Source organism: Colletotrichum orchidophilum (genome assembly GCF_001831195.1).
Source record: "Colletotrichum orchidophilum strain IMI 309357 chromosome Unknown Scaffold_172.1, whole genome shotgun sequence".
Lineage (NCBI taxonomy): Eukaryota > Fungi > Ascomycota > Sordariomycetes > Glomerellales > Glomerellaceae > Colletotrichum > Colletotrichum orchidophilum.
The window spans coordinates 18,928-33,282 of record NW_019173128.1 but is presented as its reverse complement, the minus strand read 5'-3'; the positions used below and the strand labels follow the sequence as shown (position 1 = coordinate 33,282).

General features: G+C 52.2%; 5 protein-coding genes across 5 annotated transcripts; 3 read left to right on the top strand and 2 right to left on the bottom strand.

The window, feature by feature from the left end:
* Positions 1-612: 612 nt before the first annotated feature.
* Positions 613-927, top strand: CORC01_12959 (uncharacterized protein; the record flags this gene model as incomplete). The annotated part of the gene is made up of 1 exon (XM_022624577.1): positions 613-927. The coding sequence occupies one exon, from the start codon at positions 613-615 to the stop codon at positions 925-927; it is 315 nt and encodes a 104-aa protein (XP_022468904.1).
* A 451-nt stretch (positions 928-1,378) lies between these two features.
* On the bottom strand, positions 1,379-2,506 carry CORC01_12958 (uncharacterized protein; the record flags this gene model as incomplete). The annotated part of the gene is made up of 1 exon (XM_022624576.1): positions 1,379-2,506. The coding sequence occupies one exon, from the start codon at positions 2,504-2,506 to the stop codon at positions 1,379-1,381; it is 1,128 nt and encodes a 375-aa protein (XP_022468903.1).
* Positions 2,507-5,407: 2,901 nt separating this feature from the next.
* CORC01_12957 (uncharacterized protein) lies at positions 5,408-6,439 on the bottom strand (the record flags this gene model as incomplete). The annotated part of the gene is made up of 2 exons (XM_022624575.1): positions 5,408-6,222; positions 6,304-6,439. The coding sequence occupies 2 exons, from the start codon at positions 6,437-6,439 to the stop codon at positions 5,408-5,410; spliced, it is 951 nt and encodes a 316-aa protein (XP_022468902.1).
* Positions 6,440-7,725: 1,286 nt separating this feature from the next.
* Positions 7,726-10,265, top strand: CORC01_12956 (uncharacterized protein; the record flags this gene model as incomplete). Its single annotated transcript, XM_022624574.1, has 5 exons — positions 7,726-7,965; positions 8,032-8,379; positions 8,440-8,674; positions 8,733-8,959; positions 10,206-10,265. The coding sequence occupies 5 exons, from the start codon at positions 7,726-7,728 to the stop codon at positions 10,263-10,265; spliced, it is 1,110 nt and encodes a 369-aa protein (XP_022468901.1).
* A 1,827-nt stretch (positions 10,266-12,092) lies between these two features.
* On the top strand, positions 12,093-13,718 carry CORC01_12955 (uncharacterized protein; the record flags this gene model as incomplete). Its single annotated transcript, XM_022624573.1, has 1 exon — positions 12,093-13,718. The coding sequence occupies one exon, from the start codon at positions 12,093-12,095 to the stop codon at positions 13,716-13,718; it is 1,626 nt and encodes a 541-aa protein (XP_022468900.1).
* Positions 13,719-14,355: the final 637 nt, after the last annotated feature.

Genomic DNA, 14,355 nt, shown 5'->3' with positions numbered 1-14,355 from the left:
TGGCGCGGAAACGTTCGCCAAGGACTTCCTGGCGGTCGTGGCCCAGGACGCGAGCATCGGCTCTGCCCTGCTCCAGATCGGGCTCATGTGAGCTGCAACAGGGCGGACACTTGGTAATGCGGTGCGACTGATAACACTTCGGTCGGGTGAACGCTAGGGTCGCTAGCTAGTACATATGGGGTGCGCTCGTTGTTGCTTTTGGAACTTGTTCCCGCCTGTGATGAGCCGAGGCCTGCGGTATCATTTGGCAGAGCCGGATGGAGCTGGCTATCCCGTGCGAATCGGCTGTGCGTTGAATTGTGCTGGCGCTGCACCGTCGGCGATACAGTACAATTCATAGATCCTGCTGCGACCTGATGCTAAAAGCCCGTAGAGAAAGTTGTCAGGTCGCTGATAAGCACAGTAAGAGTCGTAATGTGCTTCGCAATGGTCATCATCTTCGAAGCGTCGCTGCAGACATGGGTCAGTGAGCGTCAGCCATGGAGGCGAATTGGGAGCCATTGTCGCGAAGGAAAACAACAAGCAACATCTGTGAGAACCATGGTACAGTACATACAGGACAGGACAGTATGTATTGAGCATAAGTCGCTTTCCCTCTCACAAACATTCTCAATGTTTGAGAAGCCGAAAATTGCTATGATGGGCCTCCGCAAACCTCTGGTAATGGCTGTAGCGGTTGATTTGCAAACCAAAATGTGGGTCCGGGCGGGTGTACGACAGTGCGAGGGACAGCGCGTATTCAAGAGCTGCTCTAAAGTATCCATAACCGGCTTCAACAGCAGTCATTCTCGCACTTCTAATCGTGGTCGCATGTACACAGTGAGAAAGACTTTGGGCCCAGCCTGTGTGGGCCAAGTCCAAACAGATGAAGTAGGTTGCCAAGAGGAAGCCGTCACCACGAGAGAAGCTATTGTAATGAGCAATTAGAAGACTGTACGGCCTAGAGCTACGGAGGCGATCCACAAGCACCGGACACAGTTATGACCCGAATGTAAAGCTGCTCTGGATCTACGAGTCGTCAGATACAATGATGACGCATATGTAGACGACGGCGTTAGCCAGGAGGCACTCTACGAAACCCAGACAGTACTCATGACGGTCCCTCCGGCTGTGGGAAGAACATGAAGATAAGCAATGACAATCCCGTCTCCACGATATAGTACGACAGGTGGTCCATGAGAGTGTGGCCGTAGTGCTCCGCTCGGTAAACAGCGGTTGTGACCCAGCAACCTGGAGCTGCGCCTATCTGCTCCTGAAGGGAGGCAATTATGGGCTGCACGGATCACCAATGCCGTCCAAAACGATCAACTTCGTAGCAAGGAAGAAGGCGTCTTGGGCTACCCATATTGGCCAACATCACAAGCATCGTCCGTTGCGATTACGACAGAGATGATTCCTCCTTCAGTCTCCTCGCCCTAGACCAAAAGTCTTCGTTTCGGTTCCCCATACGGTATGCTTGCATCGTCTCCCGGATGCAAGTCAAAAGTCGTTCCACATTGAACACGAGGTGCAGTCCTTCGGCGTCTTCGTCTCTCTGGGCCTTGGTATTCTCCCAGCTTGCCGCGTCAAATGCAAAGTTTGCTATTCTTTTCCCTGCCGCAGAGCAGTATCCCAGCGTAAACTTGCGGAAGTGTGCATGCTGTCTGTCTGGAAGCGCATCCCATATGTATAACGTTTCCAGGTCAGCTGCAGTCTGAGGCGCATTGTACTGGTGCATGAGCTTCTGTTCCAGTTGGGAAGGGGAAAGCAAGTTCTGGCTGTCGGGTGGGTCAAAAACGCAGTACTTTCCATCGATTTGGGTGACATTTTGTAAGCGGCCCATCCCCGCGGGATGTTTGACGAGGTAGGTTCGATGGTTGTAGAAGGTTCTCGTATGAATACGCGCTGTCGGCGATAGGCAATCCGCTGACACCAGATCGTAAAAGGGGTGGAGCAAGCTCCCATGGACGCCAGCCTCATCCAAGGGCAAATGCCATTGTTGGGTCAGAATGAATTGACCAGCTTCGAAAGGCATTACTTCTTGCAAGACATCGTCTCCAACAGTGAGAAGCAACGCAACCCAAAGCTTCAGCTGACTGTCCATGCCGCAGTCCAATGTAGTAGGGCCACAGAGTAGAGTGACCAGGCCCTCGGAGAAGAGACGGTCCCCACGGTAGGTAATCACCCAACGCTGGCTTTCCCCGTCCAACTCGTTCGTCCAGTCGCGGGGACACAACCCGAATCCTACTCCACACTGGGAGATGCGGTGTTGGGGGTATTTCTCGTTGAACAGGTCTGTGAAGGAGTTCATATGGTGCAGGCCTAACAATGGGTCGTCGTAGTAATCGCGTCTTCCTGGTCCTGTCATATAAGCCACCGACGTCAGGTGTTCGATGAAGGTGGCCTCGTCCCAGGTGCGATCCCGAACGGGCCGGAAGACGTTGCGTAGCTGATCGCTCGCTGGTATTTTGTGGAGGGCAGCGAGCGTCTCATCCCAATGCCGCTTGGCGTCTTCGGTAATCTGCATTAATTCTGTTTGCTGTGGTGGCGCTACCAGACAAGTCAGTCAATGGAATGTAGATCCGTGGGACACTGAAATGATGTACTAGAAGACGGCTGCTCAGGACAAGGAGTGGCCATCAGCGAGGTCGACCGCGTGTCTCCCACACGCTGTGAGCCCATGGAGAGGTGATGTCAGCGATTAGCAAGATAGCGATTCTTTCGCCGGTAGTCGGGTATCGCGCGATCGTTGCATGTAGGCGAGTTTGGGCTCCGTCGTTGCCGTTTGGTAGTCCTCACAACCGGTTCGTCGGGGTGCGCTCTGCCACTTGTCGTGGGTAATGCTGACTAAACATGTCGAGCAGAGTACTGAGAACTGGCTGTCCGCAAAGTACGACGCGTGGTGGCTGCGTGATATAGGTTGTCTTGCTCTTCCGAAGCTGGAGCGGCGGCTACAACTTCTTTGAAGGACACATGTAGCTCATTGTTGATCACCCCTCAGCGCCGATTCGCTGTGGCAGCTTTGTGGGCTGGCACAAGCTTGGACGAAGATGGTGGCCCTGTGGTGGGGACGCGAGCCGCGAGGTACAGTATTGGAGCGTGTGGTCAATGCAGGTCAGGCACCCCTCACAATGCCTACAAGTACACAGTACACCATTGGCTGGTGCAGCGCGGCAAGCCGTTGGTGTTGGATGTCGCTTGCACGAAAGAATGGAGAGAGCGATGCCGTACACTCGCTGTATCTTTGGAACCGGTCGTGGCGCTGCGATATGCACTACTGTAGTACTTGATCCCTTGCTTTTTCGACCCATACGACCGCCCACGAGCAGGAGGTCCTGGTCAGCTTTCGTGGCTGGCGCGCGCGCTGGAGCTGGCTAGTTTGATGCACGCATCGCGGGGCCTGACAAGTTGTGCGTTGGCCGCCAGGAACGCCCTGTCTCTTATCCGTCGTACAAGCGGCGCCATTGGCCGCCATAAGGCTTGTCTTGCACCCCCAAAGAACTTACTCGTCAGGCTGCCCGTCAGGCGAACTTTTCGAGACTGATGTACATAAGTACGAGCACAGACCTGGACGCTCGCTGACCATGCGCTTACCTTGACATCATGCCAGACCGCAGGGGAGCCCGCGGCTAACGAATCGGACGGCTCCCGCGCCACCCCAACCGTCCCACCCCATGTACGCCGTAGCGTGGTGGAAGCTCTTCTCAGCGATACGCCTGTACATAGTGGCCTACCTAGCACTTCCTTGTACAAAAACGTTCCCCACGATATATGCAGCGAACAGATGCCACAGTGTGCAGCCTTTTCGCGTGGATTGAGGAAGGACGTGCACTTCGCTGCCCGTCAAAAGCATATAGGGCCTTTCGGGGGTCGTGAACGCGTCGAAGGCTCAACCAACCGGAAGCCTAGTCTACGCCGCCGACATGGGCTAAGCGCATGCACATAGGCAAGATCGAGTGGGAATGAGCTAACCGCCCCCGTAACGGGCGCTAGTCTAGGCTGACACGCTGCAGCAGAGAAAGTGAAGTGAACGACGACGGCACCGCAACCTGAGCACGTTGAGGCGCAGCCGCCAGACGTATTGTCGGCGCCACCATTCGCCTGTCTCTGTCGATGATTCAGGGGCCTGATGGTTTAAAGCGCGCAGGCCAGTAACTGCTTGCCGTCCTCTCGTTTAAAGAGCACGCTACTTCGGCCACCCTGCGTCCGAGGTACCGCCAGGCGGGCGTCGTCCAGAGCATGCCCCGCCTGCAGCGACCAGGCGCTCCAACGCCATCCTGACGGCGCGTGATTTCACACTTTGCTACTGCGTGCGTCCAAATGTTCCAGCCCACAAACCTACCTTCCTTGCGGTACCGTTGCAGAGGGCTGGCTGATGGCAAGCGATTTGTGTCGCCATCCCGGCCTCGGGCAGTCGAAGTGGCTGCACAACACGCGGTCACGACGCGTCCCAGATTGCGAACTGCCAATCCCAGCGACGTCTCCTCGGCACCGCCGTCGACGTTCGGGGAAAGAGACATGCCACAGCGCTGCAGGGGGGCGGTCGTGTCACTAAAGTAAACAGCAGAGGATCTCCGGTGGTGCCCGTTTCGAGAATAATGTGTTGCTGACCGTTTATGTACGACGATGTCGTGCTGCTGTTGGCTGCACCCAGCGTCGTTCACCCGCTGTTGACGCCGGGGCTGGACCCTTCTTCCTCGACTTATTCCACGCCTCCCGCATTCTGATAAGCTCCCACCGTCATTCGTCAGGCTCAAAGGCAAGCTTTGGTATATCTGCAGATGAGGTTGATTGGAGAATCGGCACGCATACCGATTGTTTTTGGATCACTGCCGCGAGTTTTGCATTCAATTAGAACCCACACGGGGAGAGCTTCAACAGGGGCAAGAATCAGTCTAGGGCGTCTAGTTTCCGATCAACTACGGATACCTCACCCACAGCCTTAAGTACTTGCAAGTAGTGCATAAGGACGGAGTACCTCTTGCTCCTCGAGGAGCCCTGCTTACATTGTTAGCGCGTATTCACACCGGAGTGCGGTGTGATCACGTACAAATCTGGAAGCCTGCCAGCAACACGATGAGACAAAATCCGGTTCGCACAGTATGGACGGCCCTGCCCGAGAGGTAGCGCAAGCACTGGCTATTATCGTTCCGAATTCTGACTTCGAGTCTGAGCGCTCTTTTACTCTTAGATTTTTTTTCTTTCTGAGGAAAAATGTAAATAAGAAAACCCCACCAAAACTTTCTGACGGTAAAGTGCAAGATTTAGCATAACGCGGTAGCTGTTCGAAGGAATGCAGCGTTTACTGTAGGCCAAGATGGTCATTTGTAGCAGGACTTCTCTTCGTCGTAAAACCCACAATCACAGGAAATAAGTTGGTTGCGGCTGACCGGCTGTAGGAGACTTGATAGCCACGGGTTATCGGAAGTTACATGCTATGAGCTGTTGACCACTGGCAGAGCTCATCCTTAACTGCCTTCATCGTGATCAGGTCTTGTTCCTCAATCTCCCGCTCCCCATCCTGCCCATTCCGAGCCATTTCCCAGATTTGAACCAGGCGGCTCTTGGCCCAGCCACCGTCTTGAACCACGCACATCGGAGCCAAGCCGATCAGCGATCGCATCGTCTCCACGTTTGCCTTGGGTTGCCCAGGCTGGCTGCCAAAGATATCTTGCCGTCGTCCCCACAGCCAGTTAGGACACAGAGCTTTCTGTCCTATGCGTTCGGTGCAGTGCCAGAGTACAGAAGCGAACATCTCAGCACAGGTCCACGTCTCCGGATCCAGCCCGGCATCGCGCAAGGTAGTGCCAAAGTCGATACTAGAATTCTCGTAGAAGAGACATCGCCAGCCACGTTCTTCTTTGGCGATGGACTCATCGTAAAAAAGACCGCCAAACATGGGCCCGGATGTGCCGTTTTGCGCTTCGCGCTGGAATTGTGAAAGAACAGTGGCAAGCTCAGCTGTCTGCAAATGCTGTACAGGCGTCGGAGGCGCTTGACACGCCTTCACGCGTTGCAGGATCTCCTGTATGTCCCTCTCGTCATTCGAGCAGCAAATGACTTGCATGCCGCCATCTCCCACTGTCATGTTTCGAATACGCATCCCACTATGCATCCCACCAGGTCGATTGATGACGAACTGCTCGCCGTCCTTTCCTGCGTGCATTCCGTCGATGTCCAAAAAACCGCCCGTATGTAAGACGGATTGTCGAGAAGAGGCTCGGTACGTAGCGTCTGGCTCCTCTGGGGCCCGAGTCAGCCTGGGTAGGTTGTGCAGATGAATGTCCATACCTGAGGTGCAGCAGACATCGCATGCAGTCGTACCATCAGATAGAATGCCGATCCGTAGTTTCTCGACATCGCCAGCGAGACTTTCCGAGGACCCGTCATGAGTCTGAGTCACCGCAAAAATCCCGGCAAAGCCGGTTTTGCTGTCAAGAGCGGTGGTTTTGATTTGCATTTCTTCGGCTGCTGACTGCTGATGGTGGTATGTGGTTCGCAAAAGGCTGTTGCAAGTGCACAAGGAGCAAAGCGCCAAATATATATGCGCGGTAGACTCAAATGCAGGCGACCCATGCAGATGCCGTTGAGCCTGAGCGCGCTAGCACTTGGCGGTAAGCTGGTGGCGCAGAGGTTATGATGAGCGCTGAAAGTGGAGAAAGACAACTGGTCGCCACGCCCAACCGTTGCTATTCCCCAGTGCACAGCGCCCAGACGGTCCACCTCATCGACGTGGAATCCTATCAGCCGGCAGAAGCGAGCACTGAGAAGGTCGCCCAGAAGGGCCCGCACCGCAAGACATTCGGTAGTTGATGTTTATGCCACAATAATTTTGGCCTGCGTACCGGGCGTCTTCGACTTCCCTGGCCTCATTGCGTCTGCAGGCCGCAGCAAAGATGTCCCAGCTGATTGCAGCATCAGCGTTTGTCTAACCCCCTCTGCCCCTCCGCGAAGCATCAATCCGAATTATTCGGTTCATCCGCGGACGATGACTCTCTGCCCTGCCTCACAGAATGCTTCACCGTCAATGGTGTCTTTGACACGCTCTCTGTCGACTTTGTAGAAGAAAGCGAGGTTACCAAACGACCGGCTTGGGACGTTGTTGGGCAGGTCTTACTACCCGAACGCTGCAGGTTTGTCTCAGACATGGCCATTCGTTGACGCTAGTCTCACACTGCTTCAACTCAACTCCGATAGAGGTTTCGTGAGCGGATCGGCGATCAAGAGCATCAGGACGCCGTCTCCTACAATGACAGTGTATCTATTTTGAGCGAGACTCTGTTTCGTTCGGCTTATGGCTCTGCTGATTGTCTTTCGAGAGGCATCATCTGCATATCTCACATATCTGTACGCAGTCTCCTCAGCCTGAATGTACTGATAGAAAATTCTGTGACTCGACCTGTCCTCGTCACACCATAGTCGTCTGCATTGTCTCGGTCGATGACCGGTCATGTGATAAGTTTTGGGCAGCAACGTGCGGGGTCGAGTTGGAAAGCTGACTCTTGCCCCTTCACGGTTTCCAACAAGGAATTTACACAATCAAGAAGCTTCAATCATTACTAGCCAGAGACGCCCTCTGACAACCTGATTTGACTCGCTATCCTGTGAGCAACGAATTCAGATATCGGCAGGCCTTCTAGATGGCAGACCAATCGCGCTCCAACACTCTCACTGCCATCTCAAATCCATTGGAGTCAACGTTGGAGTAAGGGCCCTTGAACATGTTGTCGCGTGTTTTCAGCTGAAATGTCGCTTAGCGTTATTGCTGTGCATGGAATGAACGTGAAAGGGAATGATGGTCACTCGAAAAACACCTGGACACATGAGAACGGAATCAATTGGCTTCGAAGTCTCTTGCCCAGCCGGCTGCCACTTGCGAGGATCTTGGCGTTCCAGTACAACGCCAATGTGTTCTCTGGCAGTTCGATAGCGGGAATCAGAGCACAGGCGGTCAATCTTTTGAACTGCCTCAAGAATGTCCGCAAGGTTCTGTAACTCTCAGCTTGAATTCCATTTTTATCCAAACGATTTGACTAACAACGTCGTATGCAGATGGACGAAACAAGGCCGATGATATTCATTGCACATAGCTTGGGAGGCATCATTGTCAAGGAAGCCCTATCAATATCATACAGGGAGCACAACACCTATCCGATGATTTGGATGTTTACATATGGCATCTTCTTCCTCGCCGTACCTCACCAGGGCTCTCCTCATGCCGCCTCGGGACAGTCACTAAGGAGCATTCTGTACCAGAATAAACCCGACAACTCTTTCCTGGAGAGCGTGTCGCAGCGATCTAACTACAGCAGGGAGCTACAAGCGAGATTCTACCCTCTGCTAGAAGCGTTCAGGTTCTATAGCTGGATCGAGGGATTAGGACTTGATTACGCAGGCATTGTAAGCCTCTGTTCCGAGTTCTCCAAGGTTCAGGAACTTTTGTTGACGTTCTGTCAATAGATCGTGCCAGAAGACTCGGCGAAGCTTGGTCTACCATCTACACAAGAATTTTGTCGGGTGGCTGATCGCGACCACAAAACAATTTGTAAGTTCTCCGGTGACGACGACCGGGAGTGGATTGAGCTCTCGAGGTGTCTCTTCGACGCAGCGCAAGCCGCAGTTGAGTTCAGAGGTTACAGCCCAATAATGGCCTTCCGCAAAGTAATGCTGTCACGTTCCAGACTGGAGAACATTGGTATGCGTACAATCTACCTGCATCTTACTGAGGATCTTGAGGCTAACTTCGCGGGTAGAACAACCGGAGGTCCTCTTATCCGAAGCAATCGAAGATGGCCAGAATGTCATCAACAAGATAGACTACTGTCTTTCAGGCGATGAGTACCGCAGAAAAGCCGAAGACGCCGCAGTTGCGAGAAACGACAATGCATCATTCGGATTGCAATTCTTGACTATGATCTCACCTTTGTTCGTCTTTCTCAACCCTGCTGCCGGATTCCTAGCAAGCGCTGTCATAAGTACCGTGATAGCGCTTCTGCCAAGCAAGGAATACGCTTTGAAAAAAAGTACAGAGTGCCAAGAGACTGAACAGAGGATCATTGAGATAGAGTCTTGGTCAATTGAGAGACTTGATGGACTCCTTCAAGATGGCCTGCGGACTTCCAGTAATCTTCGACATGCAATTCGCCACAAAGAGCTTCAGGAACAGACCGACCAAATGGCTCTCGAACAAACCCATGCCAAACATCTACAGATCAGGCTACAACAGCAAATTGGTCTCATTATAAACGACCTATATGAGAGACATGGGTCTCGTAACATGGCCGAATTTGTCTCTACGAGCATCGAAAATGTGCGGAAAGAGGCTGCTGGCAAAATCAAGGGGGAGTTCTGTCTTGTTGCGGCTAAAAGGACCATGGAAGGAAACGAAGACGCAGGGGAAGGTGGTGTTTGTCCTTGCCTTTGATGGCTTGAATGGTCTCAGAGTTTGGTGCGTAGTTCGTCACAATCATTAGAGATGCTGAAGCTCCACGCAGGGATCAATCACATTATCGCTGTTTTGTTGTCGATTCCTTGACAATGTTCAAAGCTATCAAAAAATTCAAGGATATGAGGATCAGCTGCGGTGAATTAGCCAACGATCCTGTCATCTCATGGTGGTCATTGATCATGGCGCACGAGCACACCGCTCAGAAACCCACAGCGAGGGAATTCTCGGTTTACGTTCAGATAGCCACAGACGAGGATTACAGCAAGGGCTTTTCAGGATGGATCGCTATGCCATGCGCTCATAATAGCAACATGGGAAAGAACATGATGGATGAACGGGACATGTCTGCAACCAGTTACATGCTCCCGACGACGTCAAGCGCTTGGCCTCGAGGTGGAGGTCTCTGGCCATGTTCGGAGAGGAAAGATATCTCTATGGGGAGTGGTGTCTCTGACGGAGGTAGCTTGCTTTGACCGCGAAGTGACACGATAAACAGGGCAAAGGGGCACTTCAGATAGACTCAATCAGATTCGACCTCCGTGGTCAGAGATTGCACGCGGCCACTCAACCACGAAACACACCGAGCTTCATGCGGCCTGTCGACAGAGCCCAAACCCACAGACCGTCGACGATGACAATGTCAACGGAACTGAACACGAGACTCCCACCGAACACCAGGCTGTGATATGTCCATACACGATCGGCCGAGAGCTGGGCTGTCTGGCGCACAACTGCCCAAGGCAGTACGTACAAGAGGTTGCTCACCAGACTCTGCCAGGTATACCACCGCGGTCGCGTAGCCAGCGGAATAGTCGCCAACATTATCGACATGGCATAGAAAATGTAGCACTAGTCAATCGTCCGCCACATCATCGCAGTTGTTTAAGTGTAGGCGTACTCTTGCTAATGCGCACCATTACGGGAGGCGGAGGGGATAGTCGTCGGGTTTAGTTGTTAGCACGGTAGGAGAGTGTGCTGGCTGCGCCGCCTGTGGTAGCGGAGAGTTGTGGTTCTACTAAGAACCTGGTAGAAGGATCGCGTATCTCAGTGTGGAGAGTTGCTAGAAGCTAAAGAGGCGAAAGTCCGTGTGCTGTCAGACGTCTGAAGATGATCTGACTGTTCAGCAAGGGAAAGCTGCCAGCCGATTGCCGCGCGGCACTTCTTATCGGGCAGGACTGGGAAACATCGGCGGACAGGCGTGCAGCTCCGGTACCCGGTCAAAATCCCGAGGCTCTGAGTTGATAAGCGCGGCTAAACGCCCAGTCCATCGTATATGGTCGATAGAGATGTAGTTATTGTTGGTCTTTGCACGTAAGCGAAAAGGCGTTCTGGAGCTTTCTAGATAAAGACTGACGAGCCACCTGAATCGTGATGGTCCGCTGATAGCGTGGCCCGAAGCGCAGTGTCCTAAAAGGGCGGGTTACCTATATGACATGGTTAGCTCTTGCCTGCGAACGTTTGACTATCATATTAGGTACGTCAGTGTACTGATAACTCACTAGCAAATTATTCATAGAGGTGCCGTAGTAAGGGTCGCCATGGTACTAGACTGGGACGGCTCGATAGACCTAGAGACGTGCACGGGTGGTCTGAACTGGGCTGAAAGAAAGATAAGATCCTAACGGTGATTGTGCTCTGTCGGCTTTTAGACTCTGCTTAATCGCAGGCTTCTCCCACAGGAAAGGGCTCCTTTCCTGAGACTCTTGGCGGTGCTGCGGAGATTGATAGGCGTGTAAGGGCGGATACCTCAGCATGGTGAATTCTGTACGTATTTGGAATCTTGTATGATCGAATCCGTATATTCTGCCTGAGGACCGTGAACTTTCCATGAGCCTAAATTTCGATGATAACCATTGGCGGCCGCAGTATGCTGATTCCTGAGGATGCGTGGATGCTTTGGCGCAAATGCAATATCTAACTACTTGTCATTGAGGAACCGCAGCGGATGATGAAGGTATGAGGAAAGTATGATGACGAATCGCGAACCAATCCAGTGAGCATACGGCTTGCATTTGATAGCGGGCATGCATGAAATTATATGAACCGTCGGCTCTCATTCGACCTCTTCAATTCGGTCTTATTGCCTAGCGTGTGAAGTGAGTTGACCGACTGCATCTCAAACCCTAGTCCCCGCAGATGGTGCACTATCCAGTCATCGTGACTCATATAATCATATGTGAAGCATCATTGGTGTTCAATGGCTCGGAAGCTATGTGTGCCTTTCATTGGCAGGCGCGTCTGAAGAACTTTGTGTGCTGCCGATGACGCCATTCGGATATCCCAGCCCAAGAAGGAGAAGCTCGAAGATCGCAACAACACACGTATGCCTCTACCGAAAGACTTGTAACATACTTATTTTTCACTATCGACACCTACATCCGCCAGTCCGTCCGCTGTGCAATACTCAACTTCGTTCCACTCATCTATAGGTCAAGCATGTCTTCTATTGTGGCCGAAATAGCCCGCTCTGACCTTGATACACCTCCAGCATGTGATGCCACAATCGAACGCTTTCAGTATGTCGCTTCTTACAACTGGATCGACAAAGACCTGCCGACTATCGCGGTTCCAGGTAAGATGAATGCATTTCACCTCATTCAGGTAATATCCTAACCCATCAGAAGGCCTTCCACCTCTTTGGGCCCCTCCATCGAAGCCCCCACGAATGATACCTGACTTTGGAATAAGATACATTGATCAAAACGCTGCTCGACGGCCAGAGTATCCTTTGGAGCCTTTGTTTCGTGCCGTTTGTGCACAAAAACCCGAGTTCGAGCTGAGTGACGTCGACATTGTTACCGACAGGAACAATATGCGAAAGCTGTTGCGCTTCGTGGAGGCACCCGCGTCTGATAGTTTCGAGATCAAGGCTGAGATAGCTGGCAAGAAGACACTATTGCTTACACGCGTAGAGGAAAACCCGACAGAAATTATCAAAGGCTTCAGGGGCTTCGGTCACAACTTCGAAAAGACATACACGAAAGGACTTATAGGAAGCACTGGTCATCACAGAATTGTTTCTTATCATTTCGGCGGAATGATGTTTCTTTTGCGGCATGAAACCGACGGATATGTTGCCAATGGAGTCAGTTCGGATATTGCTGGAGCGACGTCGGACCTTGTCGATGAGCTGTCTAATCGTCTGGGCATAATGTCTGTTTTACAGGCACCCGAATCGATACGGGACCGAATGGACATTGTCAGCACGAAAACCAGGTCCGTTGATGTAGAGTCAACTCTGGAAATCAAGACCAGAGCTGCCAGTCGGACGCTTGCGATGGAAGAAGTTTTTCCTCAACTCTGGCTCTCACAGACTCCGCTCCTTGTTGTTGCCTATCATCAACAGAACCGCTTTTCAGACGTCAAGCTTCATAACGTGAAGCAGGAAGTGTGTGATTGGGAATCGGCCAACCGGGAAAATCTACGGAAATTGGCTTTTCTCATCAAAAGGATCCGGCAGGTGGTGGAAGAAAGGAACGGCCGGCGTGCTCTGGTGAAATACACCGGGGGATCAGCAGTGCAAATCACCAGCGGTTTGCAGAGCCGAGCACTGGCAGATGATCTTTACTCAATTTGGGATGAGTTGAAACAGAATGAATGCACAGCCATACCAAATCGCAGCGAGCATCCTGGCATTGAGCCCATGATGCCCTACGGGTCTATGTCAAACGCGAGACAATGTGAGCGCGATCCGGACAACAAGCCAGCTATACGGCAGCCGACAGGCGCTATCGGGACTTTTACAAATACCGAAGGCAGCGCATCGCACTCCGAAATTATTGAACGCGGCTTGCGCTATGGATTTCGAAGGATCATTCGCTCTATGCCAACCCGTCTATCCGACTATCATTCTCTTTGCGAAACTCTACGATTTCGCCAGGTTGACGTCCTTGCAGGGCGCTCTTTGCGCGATATTATGAGAGACATGAGACAAGGAAAAGACGACTGGGATCCAGATGAGCGGCATACAATCGCAGGGTTCAAAAGTTTGGCACGCGACTCGGCGTTCAGGTTGCTTTACGCTTTCGTTCTTGACTTGCCCGGAGTAAGTGATCAAAATATGGCCTTCAACGCGACTATGTTTGTGGTTTCCCATCGCAGGATATTCAAGTACAAAACACGGAGGATGGTTCGAGAGGCATTTGAGGAAAGGTTTCTCATATCTCGCAACCAACGCGAAGGCCTTGACAAATGGCCTATCGGTGATTCTCCTTGTGCAGATCTAAGAGAAGACGCGGAAGAGACGACAAGTGAGGAAGAGCTATATTACTTTGACTCTGACTCGTCGTAGTATTAAGTGAGGAATCAACTGCTTTTGTGGCTTGCAGGAGGTGTTTTCTGTCGAGTAGGAACAGAAGCACAACCCAGGGTTCTCTGAGAGATGGCCGTTTGCGAATCGTCAATCTGTGATGTAACAATAAAGCAAATTGCAAGATTGACGAATATTGAGATATTCCTGCCTTGAGCAGTGCTTAGAGCAGGCTAATACGGACTTCACTTAACTTGTCTGCCAAAGAGGAACAGCTCTATTAAGACCACCACTCGACAATTTCCAGGGGCCACCGAGCCTGGTTCGTTGCCGAAGATCGGCCATCCGATGGCATTCGATGCCGCTCGTTAGCAAGATCTGAGAGGGAGTCTTGTTGACCGATGTCAAATCGAGGCATGGGCAAGAGCAGGCGTGCAGGCCCTGTTTCCGCCATCGAGCGAAGGAGATGAACACTTGGTAAGGATGCGTTTTCACCCGGTCCTAGTTGAATAATTCATCACGCTGTTCATGAGAGCTTACCAAGCTGCTGCTGTCGCCCTCACGCCGCCTTTTGAGACTGCCAGATGCGCTTCTCGGCGTTGGCACTCCTGGATGCGCCGCCACCATATTATAGGCTCGATAGAGAGTCTGACAGATCCTAGGCAACCTATCCCATACT